The sequence below is a fragment of the Candoia aspera genome, chromosome 1 (genome assembly GCF_035149785.1).
Source record: "Candoia aspera isolate rCanAsp1 chromosome 1, rCanAsp1.hap2, whole genome shotgun sequence".
Taxonomy (NCBI): domain Eukaryota; kingdom Metazoa; phylum Chordata; class Lepidosauria; order Squamata; family Boidae; genus Candoia; species Candoia aspera.
Window position 1 is genome coordinate 216,855,443 of NC_086153.1, and position 22,254 is coordinate 216,877,696.

The following is a 22,254-nucleotide window of genomic DNA, read 5'->3' on the forward strand; positions in this document are numbered from 1 at the left end:
CAACTTCAAAGCCATCAGTGCTATTATAATAAAACTTTTCATGTTTATTTCTTTCAGTTGACCACCATCCAGTGCACTAGCCTAGAGTTCTTGCTATAATGGCTTCATCCTGAAAAGGAAATTTTGTGCTTGATTTGGATACACACTGAGCAGAAGAGTAGGGTGTTGTCTTAATCCAGCTTTTGGGCCTCACAGCAGTCCTGATTCACTACCCTGAGCTTTTGGTGGTTATTGTACATAAGAATCAAATGACATATGCTCCAGACTCCTGGTTTCTAGTCCGTTGCCTTAACCACTAGACCAAACTGGCAAATCTTAGGCTGAAAATCCATTTCTGTATCCTTTTATCTGGAAATAAACTAGCTACAGGCCATGCTTAAGTACTATCCTATCCTATTCTAAGTCTAGAATACCTGAGATGATGCCTTCTCACATACAGAACTGACTGACAAATGTGATTATCAATGGAGAACTTCCTTGTTGTGCCACTTCTATGGAAAAAGTCTTATTCTGTTCTGCCAATCATTCTGAAGAACATCTTCCCCTTAGAAATAAAGCTGGTACCAATTTTATTTTTATTTAGGCACATACCCAAAATGTTTTTGCTCATCCTGGCTTGTTTGGTTTCATTTTGCTTTGCTTTATTTTCTCAGTCAGATTTATGTGCCACTAAAATATTTAGGTTCATTCTAGCCTTACATGTTGCTCCAATCAGGAGACTCTGAGCAGCTTACTATCTGATTACAGTAATAATATTAAAAACCATACCAATAAAACAAAGAATGAGCAAACACCAAGATGAACTCTTCAAACAAGAATAAAAGAGATCCACAATTTGGGGATAGTTCAATATTCCATCTATTCATCCAGTGCTCTCCAGAAGAGCCAGGCTCCTCAAAAACTTAATTAGGAAGAGACAGTCTTGATATCTGGGGGAAGGTTGTTCTGAAGGAGCAGGGGGCATCATTGAAAAGGCATGAGAACATAGTCCCTTAAGATAGCGTTCCATTGGCAGAGGGACCCTTAACATTAACATGTCTTCTCTTCCTTATCTTACCAGATGGGGAGATTCCACCCAGAGCAGGAGAGCTCTGAGATAACCATTCCCTAGACCATGTAAGGATTTAAAGATGATGACTATCATCTTGAATCGCACCAGAAGCTAACTCTCCCATTGTAAAGGTGCTACATGGACAAACTGTCTAACAGCAACCCCTTGTGAACCCCAACTTCACAAATAAGGCCTCATATCTGGTTATCTGCAAAACACTGCTTTTGGTCATTTGCAGAGTCCTGGATGACTATCTAGCTCTTGAGATGAAGTCAGAACACCAAGAAGTAGGAATTGGCCTCAGATTTCCAATCCTCTTTTTCTGAGGGCAGCCTGAGCTTTGCCTTCTGTCATATATCTCTCTGCCTATCAGAACCTCAATTTTTTTACCCTTCTTTCTACCCCTCTCAACTTTTTCCTCCCTTCCTCCCTCAGGACAATTAACAATGAGATGTACCTCACTCCTCTGCATCCCCAAGCTTCCATCCACATTTTAAGATATAACACTCTTTCTATGGCTGCTCTTGACCAAGTCACTCTACAGCTATCTCACATAACCATCCGCATCACTTCTCACCAACACTCCCTCACCTATACCAGCTCCCAACAACTTCCCATCCAACTTGTCCCCTCTAATTCTGTACTTACCTAGGCCTCAGAGAGAGCCTAATTCCTGAACTTTCACAATTTGGGGGATGTACTCAACTCTGTCCCCTGCCTCTCATTTGAAGGATGGTTTCCACCACTAACCTTCAATTCTAACTTTCTTCCTGTTTCTTCAACCTTTCTCCCTCTTCCCAATCAATTTCTTTGGCCTTGGACAGGCTTTCTGTTGCTCTCTAGCTTCTGCTTACAGCTGTATGGTGGCTTGCTTGCAGGCTGCTATTGTAATAGTGGTTCCACTTTCGCTTTCAGAACTCACCCTGCTGAAAACACCTGGCCATTGCAGCCACAACTGTTGGAACACTTGAGGCATCTTCTGTCAGTGCTTTATCTACTGTAAATGATGTTCCACCACCATTATCAACTTCTGCCTCTCACTACCTCCAGATCATCTAAGCCAAAGCTCTTACCAGGCTTTGTTGTTACATGGCTTTCCACTGCCTCAGTTCCTCTCTGCCAACCATCTCCGAGTAAGGTCTGCAGTCAACTTCTGTCTTCTTCAGGACTTCAGCCAATACCACAACCCCTGGCTCTCTCAGCCCCTCTCTGTGTTCTCATGTTACTTGTCTTCCATTGACCCAGTGTTCCATCTCTCTCTTCACATTCCTAACCACTCAACTCTAATAAGAATGCCTCAATAGGGGGGAAAAACTCTGCTCTAGTGCTTTCTCCCTAACCACTTTCATTTCAGTCTGCTACCCAGGTAAAAGTGTCCCTTCACTGGGGGGTTTCCGGTGAAGGAGTATGGCGGCTGGTCGAGCCTTGTAACAGCTCGGAAAAATTGATATCTACCACGCGGAGGTTGAGAGTTCTGCGGAGTCAGAGAGAGACGGGCAGACCTCGTAGGCAGCGCGAGAAAAGGAGCGCTGCTGGCGAAAGACTCCAGCGGCTTCGGAGCGGCAGGTGAAAGCTTTGCTTTTTATTTCAATATTTCACTTTTGCCACAACAACAAAGCAGCCAGGAAGCCTGGAGGTACATTGGTAGAACCCGCGTGAGTAGCCTAGTCATCTAGGCAATTCTGCAGCCCCCTTCACTTCTAGTAAAAGAAACAACAACTTTTGACTACAAAAGTGAAAAAGAAGAAACTTTTTAAGCCGAGGGGGAAAAAAACTTTTCTATACTTTGGAGACCAAAAAACTTTACTGCCAGTCCTTACTTAAAAGGAACTGAATTAATTAATTAATTTCTAATGCCATATTGGACTATATTGCAGATGTTTATAAGATTATCTTGAATTGTATGCTCTGTATGTTTGGATATAAATATTATACACTGCTTTATATAGATAAATATAACATTAGGTGTAGTGATTAAGATAGGTAAATAAAGATTTTTGTAAGGACAAAATGAACACAAGGAGACAGAACAGGAGAGGCTCAGAAACTGGGGAAGGAGAATGGTTGAAAGCTATGTTTGAAGATTTTACGCAAAAAACAATTCAAAATATTACTCAAAATTTAAAGCAACTATTAGAGGAGAAAATAGATGGCTTTGAAAAAAGGTTAGATCATAAGTTAGAGACAATGGACAAAAGAATAAAAGCAGACATTCAAGAGGTAAGAGAAAGAGTGGAGAAATTAGAAGTAGAAAACGATATAGAATTAGACCGATTAACTGTGTTAGAGTTAAAAGAAAAAGAACATTGTGTTAGACTTAGAGGTGTACCTGAAAAAAAAGAGGCAGAAATAAGAGAAATAGTGGTTCATATGCTTGCAAGTTTAATTGAATGGGAGGAAGAAAGGCTAGAAGAAGATATAGAAAAAATATTTAGAGTTAATTTGAAATATGCAAAAATTAATCAGAAACCAAGAGATATAATAATTGAATTTGCGAGGAAGAAGACCAAAGATTTGATAATACAGGCCTCCTGGGGGAAACAAATTAATATCGAAGGAGAGGAGATTATGATATTGAAAGACATACCACTGGGAATATTAAAAAAAAGAAGAGATTACTTCTTTCTTACTGAAGTCCTTAAACGAAATAAAATCCCCTTTAGGTGGGAAGTACTGGAAGGAGTGAATGTCACATTCCAACAACAAAGATATAAATTAAATACTATTTTTAAGGCTCAGGAATTTCTCAGAAAATATAAGAAAGATTTAGAATCAGAAACAGATAGAAGGGAAAGGCCAAAAAGTAAAGAAAGTAAAGTGAAACGTTTAAATACAGAGGAACAAAGTGCAGAGGAACTAGCTTCAAGTTCTAAAGAATTTGCAATACTCCTTTCCAATGAGTGAATTAAAATGCCTTTCCTGGAATATAAATGGAGCCAACACCCCAGCTAAAAGGAAAAAAGTCTTTCACTATTTATACAAATTAAAACAAGATATAATATGTCTTCAAGAAACTCATATTGCAAAAAAAGATAGTAAATATCTGGTAAATAACAAATTAGGAAATGAATTTATAGCAGCAAATGAAAAAAAAATGGAATTGCAATATATGTAAAACCCCATCTGAATCCTAAATTAATAAGTGTTGATAAAAATGGGAGATATTTAATAATAGAATTAGAATTACAAAACTCCAAAGCAATACTGGTTGGAGTATACGCCCCTAATGATAATCAGAATAAATTCTATCAAAATTTATTAAATGAACTTTACGAATTATCTTATAACAATTGGATTATGATGGGAGATTGGAACGGAGTTACCTTACCAATTATTGACAGAAAATCTGAACAACAAATTTTAAAAAATCAAGGAAAATTGCCCCAATCTTTTTTTGATATGTCAGAAAAATTGGCTATTGTAGATGCCTGGAGATATAAAAATGGTACAGCTAGAGATTATACATTTTATTCAGACAGATTCAAATCGTTCTCCAGGATCGATATGATAAGGGTATCTAAAAATTTGGCAAATAAAATTTTAAATGTATCAATTCTTCCCCGATCCTTCTCAGACCATAATCCAGTTCAATTGGCTATAAGACTCCACCCAAAAAGTTATAGGTAGAGATTAAATGAAACTTTGTTGAGAAATAAAGAACTTGTAGAAGATTGCCAAAAGAAATTGAAAGAATTTTTTGAATGGAATTTAAATAATGAAGTGAGTATTGGGACAGTATGGGATACTAGCAAGGCATATATGAGAGGATATTTTATGTATTTAAATAGCTGCTTAAAGAGGAAAACACAACAAAAAATTCGAACAGTTCTTGACCAAATTAAGATAAAAGAAAAAAATCTTCAAATAAGACCATCAGATGAAGGTATAAACCATCAAATAAAAATTTTACAGCAGCAATTAAAAATACCTACAACAGATGAAATTGAAAGAAAATTGAGATATATTAAACAAAGAAATTTTGAATATGCTAATAAACCTGGAAAATGGCTAGCATATAAATTAAGAAAAGGAAAAAAATTATTACTAAAATTTGAGAAAATGGGAAAGAATTAGTTGACAATGAAAAAATTAAAAAGGCATTTCATAATTTCTTTACAAATTTATATAAGAAACAAGAAATTTCAATTGATAAAATTGAGAACTATTTATTAAAACAAAATTTAAAGAAATTAACTAAAGACCAAAAGCATTAATTAATAATCCCATCACAACCCAGGAAATTATAGAGGCAATTAGAAAATTGAAAATAGGCGAAGTTCCAGGTCCAGATGGATTTTCAGCAGGTTATTATAAATATTTTCAATATCAAATTTTGTTACCACTTAAAGATTTGTTGAATGCGATTCTGTTAGGAAATCCAATACCAAAATCTTGGTCAGAGGCAAATATCATACTAATCCCAAAAGAAAAACAAGACCCGTCACTATGCAAAAATTATAGACCTATTTCATTATTAAACAATGACTATAAAATATTTACTTTAATTTTAACTGAAAGACTAAAAATAATTCTTCAAGAAATAATTAATTATGACCAAAATGGTTTTTTACCCCAAAGATACATAAAAAACGATATGATGGTCTTAAATATAATAGATTATGCTCAATTTCATAATGAAAAACAGATTATGTTGTTATTTTTAGATGCTGAAAAAGCTTTTGACAATCTAAATTGGAACTTTATGTTTAAGACTTTAGAATTGATGGATTTTGGCGATATATTTATAAAAGCAATAAAATCAATTTATACATTTCAAAAAGCCAGAATTGTGATCAATGAAGAGATAACACAAGAATGTCAAATAGAAAAAGGAACAAGGCAAAGCTGTCCGCTATCTCCTTTATTATTTATATTGGTATTGGAGGTTCTAACAGAAGCTATTAGAAAGGATCATCGAATTGAAAGGATAAAGATTAAACAAGAAACATATAAATTAAGAGCCTTTGCGGATGACTTAGTTATTATTTTACAAAACCCATTAATATCAATTGATTACCTATTAAAGACACTACAAGAATATGGAGAATTAGCTGGTTTTAAAATAAATAATCAAAAAATGAAGATGATAAATTTAAATATGCCACAAAATAATCAGAATGTATTAGAAATTAAATCAGGATTTAATAGTGTCAAAAAAGTTAGATATCTAGGGATAGAGATTTCAACCAATACTAGTGATTTATTCCAAAATAATTACGTTAAAATATAGAAGGAAATTAAACAAGATTTATTGAGGTGGGAAAAATTAAATTTATCACTTATGGGACAAATCTCTGCAATTGAGATGAATATTCTGTCGAAGATGCTATTTTTATTTCAAACTATTCCAATATTTATAACTGATAAAACTTTTAAATTATGGCAAAAAGATCTTTTAAAATTTATTTGGCAAGGGAAAAGACCAAGAATTAAATTTAAATTACTACAAGAAGACAAGGAAAGAGGAGGCTTGGGTCTTCCCGATTTCAGGCTATATTACAAGGCATGTGGTTTACTATGGTTAAAAGAATGGATCACCCTACAAGATCATAAATTACTAAATTTAGAAGGGCATGATTTAAAATTTGGATGGCACGGCTTCTTATGGTATAACAAATTGAAAGTAAATAAAACATTTAACAATCATTGTATTAGATTGTTTATTCTTAAAATTTGGGAAAAATATAAATCTACTCTAACATCGACAGTACCACTATGGATTTCCCCACAAGAAGCTTTTGTAAGGCGAGAAACAATAGGAAACTATAAGTGGCTAAAGACTTTGTATTCCTAGGTGCGAAGATTACTGCAGATGCTGACTGCAGTCAGGAAATCAGAAGACGCTTAATCCTTGGGAGAAGAGCAATGACAAATCTCGATAAAATAGTTAAGAGCAGAGACATCACACTGACAACAAAGGTTCGCATCGTTAAAGCAATGGTGTTCCCCGTAGTAACATATGGCTGTGAGAGCTGGACCATAAGGAAGACTGAGAGAAGGAAGATAGATGCTTTGGAACTGTGGTGTTGGAGGAAAATTCTGAGAGTGCCTTGGACTGCAAGAAGATCAAACCAGTCCATCCTCCAGGAAATAAAGCCAGACTGCTCACTTGAGGGAATGGTATTAAAGGCAAAACTGAAATACTTTGGCCACATAATGAGAAGACAGGACACCCTGGAGAAGATGCTGATGCTGGGGAGAGTGGAGGGCAAAAGGAAGAGGGGCCGACCAAGGGCAAGATGGATGGATGATATTCTAGAGGTGACGGACTCGTCCCTGGGGGAGCTGGGGATGTTGACGACCGACAGGAAGCTCTGGCGTGGGCTGGTCCATGAAGTCACGAAGAGTCGGAAGCGACTAAACGAATAAACAACAACATAAGTGGCTAAAATATTCGGGTTTAATAAAATTTGAAGGGACTAAATTTACAATGAAAACAAGAGAAGAATTGGAAAATGAAGGATATTTATGTCATTGGTTTACATATATTCAATTAAAAGAACAATTCAAAATAGATGCTAAAAGTTACAAATTTACAAAAAAACTATCTTGGTGGGATGAACAAATCTATGCTAATAATGACCACATGATCTCTAAAATATATAAAATGTTATTACAAATGAGAATACTAAATGTACAAATTAAGCAATGTATGAATAAATGGGAGAAAAATTTTGGATACAATATTGAATATGATGTTTGGGAAAGAATGTGGACTAAGGGATTAAAATTTACATCAAATTATAATTTAAAAGAAAATTTTTATAAAATGATGTACCTGTGGTATACCACCCCTGAAAAATTATTGAAAATGTTTCAAAATATGTCAAATGTCTGTTGGAAATGTAAAAAAGAAATTGGAACTTTATACCATATGTGGTGGACCTGTAAAAAAGCGAAAAAATTTTGGTCATCTATACATAATATAATTTGTAAAATGCTGGCAGTTAATATTGATGAATTACCGGAACTCTATTTATTGGGCTTTATGAACAAAGATTTGGAAAAAAACTATGGAAAACTTCTGCTGTATTTGATTACTTTGGCCCGAATTCTCTATGCTGCAAAGTGGAAAGAAGAATTAATCCCATCTGTGGAGGAATGGATACTTAAATCCCTAAATTTGGCGTGAATAGCAAAACTGACAGACCAACTAAATGATAAAAATATGGAAGATTTTCAAAAGGACTGGACACCTTTTTTCAAATATGTGGAATGGACTCAAAAAGTTAATATGAATATATAGTATATAAATAGCAAATTACTTAATTGTTTAATCTCTTATTAGAATTAATGAAGGCAATTTAGAGAATTAAGGAAAAAAAATAGCACGCTAGGATACTAAGCTGTACCATCTAGAAAGTTGGAAACCCTAATCTTTCTATTTATTTATTCATTTATTTTTCATCTTATCCCCCCCTTTTTAATTTATATATATATATATATATATATATATATATATATATATATATTCCCCTTTTTTCTTTTTTTCCCCTCTCTCCTCTTTTTTCTTTTTTTCTCTCTTCTTTTCTTTTTTATATTGTAAGATATTATTGTTTGTATGTAATTCTATGTTTATTAAATAAATTAATAAAGATTTCACTAAAAAAATAAGTGTCCCTTCACTCAGTGCCATGTTAAAAAAAAAAAGACAAGACTCTTCTACTGTTCATGACCACTAGGTTGTATACTTACATTTTAATGTAAAATATTTGATATACTTCCTTATAAATTTGATAAAATATATATTTAATATTTAATATTGTACACCCTCTGGGAATGAAAAACAAGGCAGGCAGTATAGAAACATATCCAATACATGAAAGTACCTCCTACTCAGTGTCATAGGACTAAACAGACACGTGAAGGGCTGATTATTTGGCATTTCAAGCTTTATGTTGTAATCCTATACAACTGTCTACTCAGATGTAAGTCCTACTAATAAATGATGAATTGCTCCAACTAACTGTTTATATAGTAGTTTATATAATCTTAATACATATTCAGATGAAATTTCATTATAGTCTTTCAAAAGCCAAAGAGCCCCTAAATCTGCCAAATTTGAGAAAGGCAGTGCTGATAGAAAAAATGCACTTGGTTTTGATACCTGGCTTTCAAGTAAAACAATTTTAAGAATCCTGCTCTAAACATTGGATCTTTGATTCACTCAAATATTCTTTTTGGATTTTAATAACATAACAACATAAGCAAAACACATGCAAAATGCAAACGTATGAATGAAAAGTATTAGATAGGACTCAGGACTGTAATTTTGTATTTTTAAATATCTACTTAAACAAAATTTAAATGTCCCTTTTCACTTGACAAAGTCTGAGTTATTTCTGCAGGAAGCATGATTCAGAGATCTCTAATTATCCTCTTTTTCTATTTTTTAAATAGCAGCAACAAACACTAGAAATAGCCACTGCCTAGTTTTTCTTATTTGAAAGTGGGTCGAAAAATAGCACCTAAGAACAACTGCCCAACAACCCAAGATTAAAACACAGGTGATTGATGGAAAGATATTTGGACAAGTGGGGAGAGCAAGTGAGGCTGATGGAGGCACCATTATGGTCACCAATCAAGAAAAGCAAATCCCCGATGGCCGCCCTGAACTCCAGATCAGAGCTGGGGGTCATGATGTCCTCCAGACAGAAAGGAAATCCTGCTGTGCCGAGCTAGGTTTCCGCAACCTGGTGTTTGCTACAATGAGGTGCTAAGTAAATCTGGAACATTTCCTGATGGCTACTTCCTCCTAGTGATAAACAGGCCTGCTTTGTGCAACCCGGATTTGTCTTAGTGACTAAACCACAACCAAATGGCTTCACGCAACAAACTAAACCATAAAGTAATTTGTTTGGTTTAGCTTAATGTGATGTGTCAACCTGTAATGGGCAGACACAACCCGGCCATGGCAGTGACAAGAAGGAAATGGAAAATGCTCCTCATGCACAGGGCTGCAACTAGGGTCTGTGTCACCTGGGGCAAACATGGATTCTGCGCCCATTTTGGAACCCCCCCAGTGCTCATTTTGGTGCCCCCCCAGTGCAGTGCCCAGGGCACACGCCCCGGTTGCCCACCCCTAGTTACGGCCCTGCTCATGCAAGATGTTTATCAACAAGTTTTAGGGATATAAATATATTATGGGAATATACAATATGGTGTCCTTCAGCTGTTTTAGAATACAACTCATGCAGGTATTTTGCCCTTGTCTTCTGACTGGCCCAAGGTCACGCAGCTGGCTTCATGCCTAAGGTAGGACTAGAACTCACAGTCCCCCGGTTTCAATTCTGGTACCTTGACCACTACATGAAGCTAGCTCTCAGTTTGGGCTTATCTACAAAGGGATAAATTCAGTTCCAGGAGTTGCATATGTCAAGCACACTGGTTCAGTGCCCCTAACTCCTTCAAAGTCGTCTTCTGGAGGGACCTAAGTAATTTCATGCCTCCTTGCTTTGGGGAGGACTAGATACTTTTCTTTGTGAAGTGGATTGAAGACAGTGATGGTGTTGATGATAATACTAGTGTGGGTGGGGGTTGAGAAGGGAGGGAGAGATGATGATAATGATGATAGAAGAAGAAAAGCATGTGCTGAATGGAGAGCAACCAAAAAACGATCTTCCTGTACATCTGGCGAGAATATTCCTCAGCATTTTCCAGTGACCCTGGAAAGATGCCCATTTACAAATTAAAGACAGAAATTAAAGTTCTGGAGGCTTAACTGATCTTATATGATTGCCTGTTCTATATATCTGGTTTGGTTGAATTGATTATCCATCTGCTAGATACGTGTCCTCTCATCCTAAGTTTACCTAAAGGCAAAACATTTCCGACATGAAGAAAATCATTGTCTATTTTTGTTAGTTTGTATTAACTATGCATTTTATTTATTTATTTATTTGATTTATATGCCCACCCCCCATGGTGAACACAGTGGTGGACAGCTTACAAGGATAAAACCAAAAACAAGAAAAGCCAACAAAACCAAGTGCCTGACCCACCATCTCCAATCCATCAATCCATATAACCCTCAGGCTCCAAATTTAGGGTATCCCTGCATCTGGGGGAAAAGCCAGCCCTTCATGGCTTTCTGGAAGGGTAAAAGGGTGGGGGCTTGCCGGACCCCAGGGGGAAGGATGTTCCACAAGGCAGGGGCTACTACAGAAAAGGCACGCTTTCTAGGTCCCACTTAAGGGCAACACTTAAGGGCAACACTTAAGGGATGGGACCTGATATAATGGGAAGTAGGAATATCCTTGAGGAACAGGAAGATGAGCTGCAACCAAGACAATGGTCAGATAAAAGAAATTTGAGTCTGAGGCAGAAATGTAATTTGAGAAACCATCTCAGACTTGACCCTCCCTTGTTCTCACAAAGACAAAGGGAGGGAGGGGGAAAGCATATTCAGACTTGCAAGAGTCTATTACAGGTAGTCATCGTTTAGTGGCCACAATTGGGACCAGCAACTTGGCCGTTAAGTGAAGCAGTTGCTAAGTGAAAATGCAACTCTGCTTATGATCTTACTTCAGCTTTCCTTTGCTTCACAGACCTGCGAAGGTTGTAAATATGAGGATTGGTTTTAAAGCTACTTTTTCATCACTGTTGTAACTGCGAATGGTTGCTGCCCGAGGCAGTCGTTAAATGAGGACTCCCTGTGCTGTAACCTTATAATAAAATTAGTATTAGTATTGATAACATTGGTTTCCTAGTCTGGTCTACCTCAAGTGCTGACACCTGGAGAATGCCTACCCTATCTAGCCTGGTGGAGCAGGCAGCCTCACAGATAACCTGGCCCAGGGCCATGTTGGGCTTTAAAGGTCATAACCAGCATCTTGAATTGCACCCAGAAAAACACTAGGAGCCAGTGCAGCTGGCACAGCAGCAGTGTAATTAGTATACTGGACTAAATACCTTTGGGTAAAATTAATATCTTTTAAACTAAGCTACTTCTCAGGGCTGTTAAAAATTAGAAGTCTGATAGCAGCTTTTTCTTCTAGCAAATTTTATTAAAAGGCATACACTTTAATCAGACGCATAAGATGTCTGTTTCTCAACCTTGGCAACTTTAAGATGTGTGGACTTCAACTCCCAGAATTCCTCAGCCAACATGGTTGGAGAATTCTGGGAGCTGAAGCCCATACATCTTAAAGTTGCCCAGGTTGAGAAACACTGGGCTAGACGGATGTAGGATTTAAATTAGAGTGAGGTGGAGGGAAAAAGGGAGAGGAAGAAAGGTTGGTTATGCAGATACAAATTACACGTCAGACAGATTACAGCTACTTTATCAATTAACAGTGAAAGTATATTAAAAACCTATTCTGTTTGTTGAGACTTTAAGAGATTAAACTGAAACCTTTTATGTATATGAGTTCATCAGACTTTCACTCAGTTCACTCAATCATGCTGTTATTGTCTTGCTTTTCCAAAATGGTCACTCTGAGATCTGCTATGGAATGTCATGGAGGTTGAAATGCTTTGATATTATGCTTAAGTCCCAAGGGCAAATCTGTATCCATTAAGTCTTTGCCCAAAGTTTGTCTCCTTTGCTGTATGTAGAATCCAGTGGGGGCATTGCTCCTCTGCCATAATTCCCCCCACCCCAATACATGCTGCTCATTATCAAAGGTCTTATTACCAGAATCCAGAGAGGCTGCCATTTGAAGATTGGAATTTGAATGAAGTTTGGTTACTAATTACAGTTTCTATAAGCGGTGAGTGCTCTGTTCAGAAGGCAATAAACTCAAGTGAAATAATTGCATATGATCCAAACAGTGTGTTGTGTATTTGGAGTAGTGGAAGTGGTAAGACGTCAGTGCAATATTTACCTGGATTTTTTTTTTAACTTTATGCGAACAGAGCCACTCAGTTTAGTTTGACTTACATTTTATACTCAGGTAAGCTGGAGTGCATGATGGTTCCTATGTCCAGAATTAAGCAATGCCCAGTATCCCACTGATACTAATGGGAAAGGTATGGGCTATTCCTCTTATGCATTTTTACCTTCAGCCAGACCAGGTAGATGTGCACAGGATCAGATTGTGGAAGGTCCTGCTTAACAACCTGTTCCTATACACATCTATTTGCACTGAGTTCTGTAGATTTGCAGGTAAACCTCAGAGCTTGAAATCTGAACTCAGTTTATTTGTTTCTAGCTGCTGATGACCATGAATTATATTGGACCTTCATTTAATTCTCGAAAGAGCCGAGTAGAGGTGATGCAGCACTTACTGGGGAAAGTTGCACAAAATCCTGTAAAATACCGCTCTTCCTTTCTGCTCTGCATCCTATTTCCTGGACTTCCAGCTTGGCACCAACCAGAGACACTCTCATAATGCAGCCTGCCCAAACTGGTACCCTCCGGATGTGGACTTAATTTCCTTAATTCCTCAGCCAGTATGGATGTGACAGGAGTTGCAGTCCACACATCCATCATCTGGTCTCTGGAAGACTGTTTTAGTGGAAATAAGAAACTCTTCTATCTCCAAGGCTACATCTAACTTCCATCTCTAACATGTCAAAAGATGTGTGTGTATATGGATCTGTGTGGAGGAGGAAGAAGCAGACAAATATCACTGTAAAAATGGTTGATCTATTCAGGCAAGAGTCATAGCTTAGCTGCAGGCAGGAAGTTCATTCTCTGTTTTTATTTCTTTTTTAATTAAAAATACCTCAGATGGTGCCTCTTCTTGAGGCCTTGCAGAGCTACTGCAAGTTGCAGTGAGTACTACTAGACCATATGGGTTTGACCTATAAGGACAGCTTTGTATAGGTTCCTATGTATAGTGGTTCATCACCAATTCAATTGTCCAGTTCAGCAATAAAGGAGAAACATGAGAAACTGCCACAAAGAAGAATTCCAGCTTGTGTAGGATTTTGGACTTCAAGAATGCTGCCCAAACAACATTTTAAATGATGCCAATATAGTGTGACTCTTGGCCTGTTCTTCCAAAGTAGTTGGAATAAACAGCAGAGGGAATAGCAAACCGGCACCCATAGGAATTACAGGTCACCGGATGCACAGGATTAGCAGGCATCACACCTAGGAGTTCCTTTGCCTGGAAGTGCTCACATGATTCCACAGAACTATGAAGAATCCAGTTTTAGTGGAAATGGGGTGTATCAGTAAAATAGACAAATTCCATATAAATATGTATTCGCAGGTGTTACATACCATATGCTACCTACATCTGAGAAGTCTGTATACTTATTTTGACTCGCATATGGCATCTCTGGGTGACTGCCTGCATGTTATAAACCAAGGATGTAGCCTTTGTAGTATCATGGGATGTATTTTCAAACTCTGGCATGAGAATTGTAACAGGCCATTATAGAAATATAAACAGAACATGTGAAACAAGGAGGTACTTGCTTGTGTGCTGGCTGAGCTGTGCTGCAAAGTAGTAAAATGCTACGGCCCAAATGCGCCTTTCCCTTCTTGACTGTGTTACTTCACTTAAGCTTAATTAGTTCTCTGCCTAAATCTCTGGATGTGCTTGTGAAAGAGAGTGTGATGAAGAGGGCTGCTGCAACTATCTCAGCCTTCAGATATGCTGAACTCACACCATTCAACCAATCATCTCAGCCGGATTCAATCTGGTTTAATGTATCAACAATTTTGAACTGCAGTTTCTAAAATGTTCTCGTGCACAACGTTGATAGGGACCCGGACCTGGCAATGGCAATGACTGTTCTACTTTCCAGAACCTGAATAACTCAAGTGAATTACCAACCATCTGTTGAAAAGAAGCACAGATTGGATTTTCAAGCCAGCATTATTCTAAATTCTCCAACATCTCTGCCCTCTCTTTCAGCTAATCACCAACAGAGGAGAACGGAGCTAAGAGAAGGAAAATAAACAGCGAAGCCCGCTCTTCACTTACGGAGCAGCAGCAGCAGCAGCAGCAGCAGAGGAAGGCTCCTCCGGTAACCCATTTTCTGGATCCCGCCAGCAACCAAATCCCAGCTTCGCAGTGCTGTTTGGTTCATCCTCCGCCAGCCTGTCCAGGGCTTGTGGGGCTCTTGCTGAAAGTGGAGGGGAGGCAGATCCAGCTGTTTCAAATCCAGCTGTGTGAGTGTGTGGGGTCCGCCCAGGAACTGAAGTTTCTGAGCCAACGAATGCTGGCTCTTTCCGGATGCACACAAATACAGGAGGAGGAGGAGGAGGAGGAGGAAGGGGGAAGGAAAAGTTGGCACGAAGAGCAAAGCTTGATATAAGGATGACAGTGCTGAGCAGCTTCAGGAACAGAAAAGAGAAGAGAGCCCTTGAGGCTTGCCATCCAAAGCTGTGCACGGAGCACCTCCTGTCTGCCTCTGATTTTAACTGGCCTGTGAGATTAAATGTACAAATCCTTTCCTTGGAAGAAAAAGAATGAAATAATAAATCAAGGCATCTAATGGCGGCTCTCTTCCCATCAGACCTCTTCCCATTAGAAAGTAATGTGGAACAGGTCTAGAAATTAGGCAAACAACTATGCATTTATTGCTGCATGTGCTTTGTAGCCTTTGTTCCGCTTCAGCTCTGTTCTTCCTTGCAGCCGCCGACCAATGCACCTTTTGTTTAGAACGAAGGAAAAACAGCAGCAAAACCATCAACAAGAGGAAATACACCCTCCCCCAAACTGATGAACATTTGTGTGACATTATAAAGTCACACAAGTGCAATGATGCTACGCAGGACGTGAGATGCTGGAAGGGCCTGGGCAGTCCGTCAAATGGGCAGTTTAATTCCGGAGGGCAGACTCCGTAGGTTTAGAGCCACTATTTCCCAGCCCCAACTTTCTGTCTCCAAAATAAGTTTGAGCATGACCTCTTTTCCCCTCTGTTGCAAGCAAGCGTGATGGGGGTCATCTGGTTCATCCCCTTACTCCATGGGCTACATTGCCGGCTTGCTTACATTTAATGGCTGGAGGAAAGGTGCATATCTGGCCCAGGAATGCAGGGCACAGGACAAAATGATGTGCCTCTAACTATCCCATGAGCTTTCCCCATGAGACATCATGTGGGTGAACCCCTTGTGGTAGTTAGGCATGTCTTCCAAACCCAATTCAGCCCGCGGGACTTTCCAATCCAGCCTAGAAGCCCTGTTCACTTTCCAGCAATCCTGCTCCTTTTCTCAGGCCCTTAATCCATCTTCACAGTCTCCAGAGAGAAGAGGAATGAAGCTGATGGAAAAGAACTTTTTCTGACTTTCAGAGGGTTGAAAAGAGTTTTCGCTGGCGTCAACGGAGGCCTCACTGGTGTGTTTGCTGGGAGCAGATAAAGATGCATGCCTAGGGTACAGCTACATTGCTGAAGCAAAGTGGATCTGGGTTAGGTCAATGTCTGGATGGGAGGCCTCTTCATCCATGGAACTCCACCACAAAATAAGGGATAGATACACATGTCATAACACAATACACTGAAGCTTCACAGTCCTTTGCAATGTAAAACAAAAAAATTATTAGACATATTTGCAAGGAACTCACCATGGTTTTAGGAAGATGGATGTCAAAGAAGGGGCAGGTTGGTCTGATTTTTCATGGGGGCATTTCCAGGGCACACATGCTGTTAACCATAGCCACAAATCCACCTGATGGCTCTTCCCCTAAGCAACAAGCTGCAGCCCAGGTCTCTGTACTTTATTTCAGGTTATTGTGTCCACTTGGAACAAGCCAAAGAAACCTATGAACTAACAAATGTCCAGCAAATGATTATTCCGAACAAAACCAATCGCTGTGTGATGTTTGCGGCTAGAAGAGAAACCACAGATGGGTGGTTGGTTTGCAGCTGTGCTGCTCATGAGGAGGAAGCATCAGGCATGCTTGGAGTGAATTGTGGTTGGCAACACTTGAAAAGTACGAACATATCCAGTGGAAGATAAACACAAACTGACAGTGCTCCATAGGAACCATTTATATGCAAAAAGCCTCCACCATAGGGAGCTTCCAACTTCTTATAGGAGAAAGCTGAGAAAGTGAAGAGAATTGCAGAGAAAGCAAAGAGCAGCAAAGCCTTTATGGCTTCAGCTTTCGTTTACACAGTGGAGTTCATAGCACTGTTCTGGTGATAAATCATAATGAGCTTTTGGGAGGCAGAAGACAAATTACTCTGGTTTATCCATGTTGACTCGTTCATACTTTGGATGTAAGAATATGTTCTTGCACAAGATATAGGGGGGGAAAACCCCTCAAGCCCCAGAAATGGGATTTCACAAGAAATCATTGCATTTCATTCTGAAGTGCTAATTATTAGGAGTGGGAGAATGAAATTGGTCTATGTCCACGGTCCCAGGAAGAAGTCAAAGTTGCAGAATTATTCTGGAGGTGTTTGTTCTACTACAGGCAATTCTGCCCCATGAGTCAGTGTCTGTTCTTTTAGCACTTGTGCATTAAATATCCCATTGCTTTAATTCTATAGAAATTAAGCAATGGCACAGTGAAGGCAAATGTTTACTTTTGGAACCTGAGTGGAATGCCAGATTTGCATAATTTCCTTATTTGTGACTTACAGCATCTTCTAGTCAACCAACCATTGCTGTGCCAAACCTACAGTAAAAAGAAGAGGTTTTATAGCACTTCAGCCATGGCTAGACGATGCTCTGAAGACGCTTTAAGTCACTAGTGGAGAGTTGGCCTTGGATGGAAGAGATTCAGCTATAAATCCTTCCACGGCCAATCAAATGCCCAAGGCACTGCCTCTTGGCCAATACAGGTCACAAAGTCACCATGAGATTAAATAAGGCATCCCCATCTACCCCAGAGTCCTTGGAGGAAAGATGAGGAATCAAAGATGCAGATGTGGGGAATTAAAAGCATTAATTTCTAAAATAAAAGTTGCTCAAGCCATATGTTAGGGTACTAGTTTGGACAGTGCTGGATTAAGATCAACTGATGCCCTAAGCACAGCCAGCAATGGTGCCCGTCAGCCCTCCCATTGTTTAACGGACAAGACGTTATGACTCAGGAAGTGCTGAAAATTATAGCTGAGTGTGGTAGTGAAAGAGTTAAGGGCATGATAGCTAGGGGAAAAAACTCTGTGGTGTCCCCCTTCCCTTGGTGCCCTAAGCACAGGCTTATTTTGCTTAATGGTTAATCCAGGGCTGAGTTTGAGACTTTTGAAGGTGGTCAGATTGGGAAGATGTTCTCTTCCCCCACTCTTTGTACTGTATTCTGCAAAACAACAGAATTTGCCATTGGGTCCCATTTTTTATATCCTATCTGCAGTAAGAGCCAGTATAGTGCTTAAGATACTAGACTAATACCAGAGAGGGTCCAAATTCAAACCCATTTCCCGTGGAAATGCACTGGGTTACTTTCAGCCAATTGCTTTCAACCCAAAGTTGGGCACAGAGAGCTCTTCCTCATGGCCATGTTAACACACATTCCTCCCACCCTTCCATTGTCAGAGAGGTATATAATGGGTATATCAACCTCATTGCAACGTGCTGACCCCAGAATGTTGATATTCCCTTTCCAAGCAAGACCAAACAACAACAAAGTCCATAGAAGCAGGTTCTGGTCTCTCTTGCAGCAGAGACAAAACGGCAATATGGTTGTAGTGCTCAGCAACTTGGGAAGGGTGAGGCAGCCAACAGGAACCAGCCAGATTGCTCTCCCTGATGCCATAATCCCCAGGCTCATCACCAATGTGTTGCAGATTGTTCATATGGCAAGACTTGTGTCACTTCGAAAGCAGAACACTCAAAGCTGACACCAGGCTGCTCCAGTAGTAGGCTGGGGATGAGACAGTGCTAATATCATGAGGATATATCCCATAAAAAGAGTTAGCAAGGTGTCTTTGTGCTACATTATGTGGGATGTGAGGATGAGCGCAGAGTTGTGAGTATAAAGATTGGAATACATATGTCTAAGCTAGCTTGAGATCCTGGAGAAAAAGTGGGATAAAAATATAACAAATTTTAAGCACACATCAGGGACTAAGTCCAACTGATGTTCCTGCAAATAGACATGCATAGAATTGCCACCATATGAATCCCAACTTTTGTGTGAGAATTTAGACTCATATTGTAGGGTGCCAAATTGCCCAGTTAATGAGCCATTTAAGCAAGTGTTGAAAAACCTGAATCGTTTTTCAAATCTGTCTTACAATATCCCAAAAACATTCTGCCTCTAGAATGAAAATCTCTGGTGCATCCTCCTATTTCTTACTGCAGCTTCACCCCAACATTTTATGACATCAGTACAAGATTGTCCATTTTATTTCCAAACCTTTTCTGCTGTAGGCCCTAACACTGCAGGTGCTTTTTCTAGTTGCTGCACAGTTCTTCAACGTTTTTACTAAGTCCCTTCCTTCCAAAGCCCCTTACCTGGTTTGTTATTGCCCGCTCAGTCTAGATGTGGTTAGGATATTTTTCTCCAAATGCGCAGCACATTATTTTACTTCCTCTGAAATCTAGCTTTCATTTTGTTATCTCTTCACCAATATTTGAGGGTAACCTGGGAAATCCTTTCTGTTTCCACTCCCCTGAATAATTTAATATCATCCACACACAGGCCAATCCATGCTCACTCCAGCCCTAGATTATTTATGCACATCCTTGCAGACCTCATTTCTTACACGCCTCCGCTGTAGGACCTGTTCATTTATTCCAGTGCTGATTTTTAACTAGATATCATTCCATAAAAGGATGTTCCCATTTATTCCATTACTCCAATTCTATTCCATTAAAGCCAAACTTTATTTGTGTTAGTCTTTCACAATGCAGTGGTTAAAGTCACATACCATACTAGGCCATGGTTTAACAGTCCTTTTTTGATAATTAGATTTGGCCTGTACAAGATACTAAGCAAGAAGTCATGCTTTTATAAGCCACAGTGTTCAAGCGCATGCAACGTGCTATGCCAAAAGCAAACTGACCTCTGTTGTGACATGGGACAGGATGTGAACCTAACTCTGCCTACTAGATCACCTCTTCCTGCATTTAGCTCTTTTTGCTAAATCAAGAGGCATCTTGAACACCTCGAATCTGAACTCCTCAAAAAACTGACATGCCATTGAATCCAACATCATGACCTACAGTATTTCTCCTCATCTCCTCGAAGAGGCAAGAGATATAATCAGAAAATGCATGAACAATGATGAAATGCAAAAGCTGGCCTGCCTCCAAATGGCTCAGTGTAGACGTTATGCCTACCATGACTTGTTAATCATAGTTTAGGCTCCAAGGCCCACAGTGAGCCTCCAAACAACTAGACCTGTTCTTGTTTAGAATCACTTGTCAGCTTTCAGCTGATGTCTGCTTACTACTGCATCATCTGTAGGTGGAGCAACCACAGTAATGATGGTTTATCTATTGAACTACTCTGCCAAACCAAGTGAATCTTCCCCTAAAGCTTTGGATTTGTGTTGCCTCCTCCTTTGAGTCTTCTCATGTTTATACAAAAGTTTATTCATGCAATCCATGTGGATATCTGGCTTTTTTCAATAGTCTGTCAGTTTTTCCACACTGGTGCTTATGGGCCAATTTCCCCGCCCATTTAAAAAAAGAGTAGCACATTTTCTTCTGGTTTTAGAACTGGCAGGATTGGGGTACTTTCTTTTCTCTGAAAACTTTCCAGATTCTTTCTACATTTTTTTTAATGTGTTTGTGTTTCTCTGTCTGGGCGCTTGGCTCAATATTTGGTTCCCCTCCTGCTGTCTCTGTGGCCTCTGCAATTTCTCTGATCATATGGGGAAGCATCTTTGAGGACGCAAGCTTGGTGTGTGAGATTTTCTCTTTTCATTTCAGTCCTCTTGTTTCCACAAGGTCTTGGCTCCTCTTGAAAATGCTTTTGTGGCTGGAAGGGGCCACCAAAGTTTATTTACTTTTCATCACTGACCAGTAGGATTATTCATACCATATCTCTTTTGCATCACAAGCTTTCAATGTATTCGTCTTCATTACCATTATGACAATAAATTAACTATGTGGCCAGGTCTCACAGCATACCAGAATGCAAGAACTATTTTTCAAAAAAGGTTTAGGTTTTTGTGTGCACATGTGTGTGTGTGGAAATCAAAATAATTCATACCCAGTTGATATACTGACTGGGCAGCAAAATCAAATGTGTTATATCTTTCTTTAATGGTATTAATAGTATCAACAGTATTAACATATAATGCTAAATATGTCTGTTTAAAAATAAGTGTCACAGTGTTCAGTAGATTTGTACAAATAAATCAAATCAACCACAATGGCTGAGTTCACACAGCACGCTAAATCAAAAGAGATTATGGCTTAGAATGATTTGTGAACCCAGACTAAATGTATAGTCAATGTCTCTTTTCATTAAAGACAGAAAGAAATAGATTTAACGATTTCGGTGTTAGTGACCTGCTCTGAAGAGAAAGGTTTGCGGGGTTATTGACCTCACCAGTTTCGGGCAAATCAGTGTTCACATAGCAGCTTATGTTGCAAATAGAAAGCCCAGTATTCTCAAATGCACTGAATAGACTTCCACAGTGGCCTTCTTTAACTATAGGGTATGTGCAAATGCTTACCTTTTTCCAACTGGCCATATGAAGGCACTCATGTGAAATCCTTGAGACCTGCTAGGTTCACTGGAGGGGTGATTCAATACAGTATAAGATGATGTTCCAAAGGATGCACCTTTATTTGCCAGTGGGAGAGAGGAGGCTGAAAAGACAGCCCAGGAAAGGGAAATAAGATTAGCTGTACAGGAAGCTTGAAAGAGATGAGAAGGGCAGCAGCAAAATAAACAAATAAATAAAAAAGGTGGAACCCAGAAGGAAAACTGAGGAATTATAATCACTGCAGTAAAAGAAACAAAATGTGCTGCAACAGCCTCAGTGATGTGGAGCATATATAACAGCCAGCAAACATCAGTAGGTTTAAAAATATAGGCTGCAGGGAGGATGGATGGATGGGCAGACTACAACTTAAGGAAATGTATAGTCCTCTGCCCCAATCACAAAAACCTAACAAGTCAGAAATTATTAAAGGACAGTCTGATTTTCGAAAGAGGCCGAAGAGTAATATCCTTGTTCGAATTAAGTTACGTTAAGTGCTGTGTGGATTGAAATGATGTGCCACCATATTGACTGGATCTGGAGAGTTCCACACATTCAACATTGCTCCTCTCCAAGGAAATGGATGCTGACTATAGGCTGCTCATTTTTTTCTCTCTGCATAGTTAATATATTTCTACCACAGGAGTACAACAAGTGTGACCTCTGTTGCAGATCTCAGAGAGGATAAAGCCCCC

General features: G+C 39.0%; 1 protein-coding gene across 1 annotated transcript in view; it reads right to left on the reverse strand.

Annotated features, from left to right (window-relative positions):
- Positions 1–22,254, reverse strand: part of LOC134501072 (TGF-beta receptor type-2-like) — a 66,154-nt gene that overhangs the window by 40,677 nt on the left and 3,223 nt on the right. The window contains exons 2-4 of the mRNA XM_063308688.1: positions 16,889–16,995; positions 14,932–15,284; positions 14,055–14,134 (exon numbers count right to left, since the gene is read on the reverse strand). Of these exons, the coding sequence (XP_063164758.1) occupies positions 14,055–14,134; positions 14,932–15,284; positions 16,889–16,995 (540 nt within the window). The remainder of the gene's footprint in view (positions 1–14,054; positions 14,135–14,931; positions 15,285–16,888; positions 16,996–22,254) is intronic.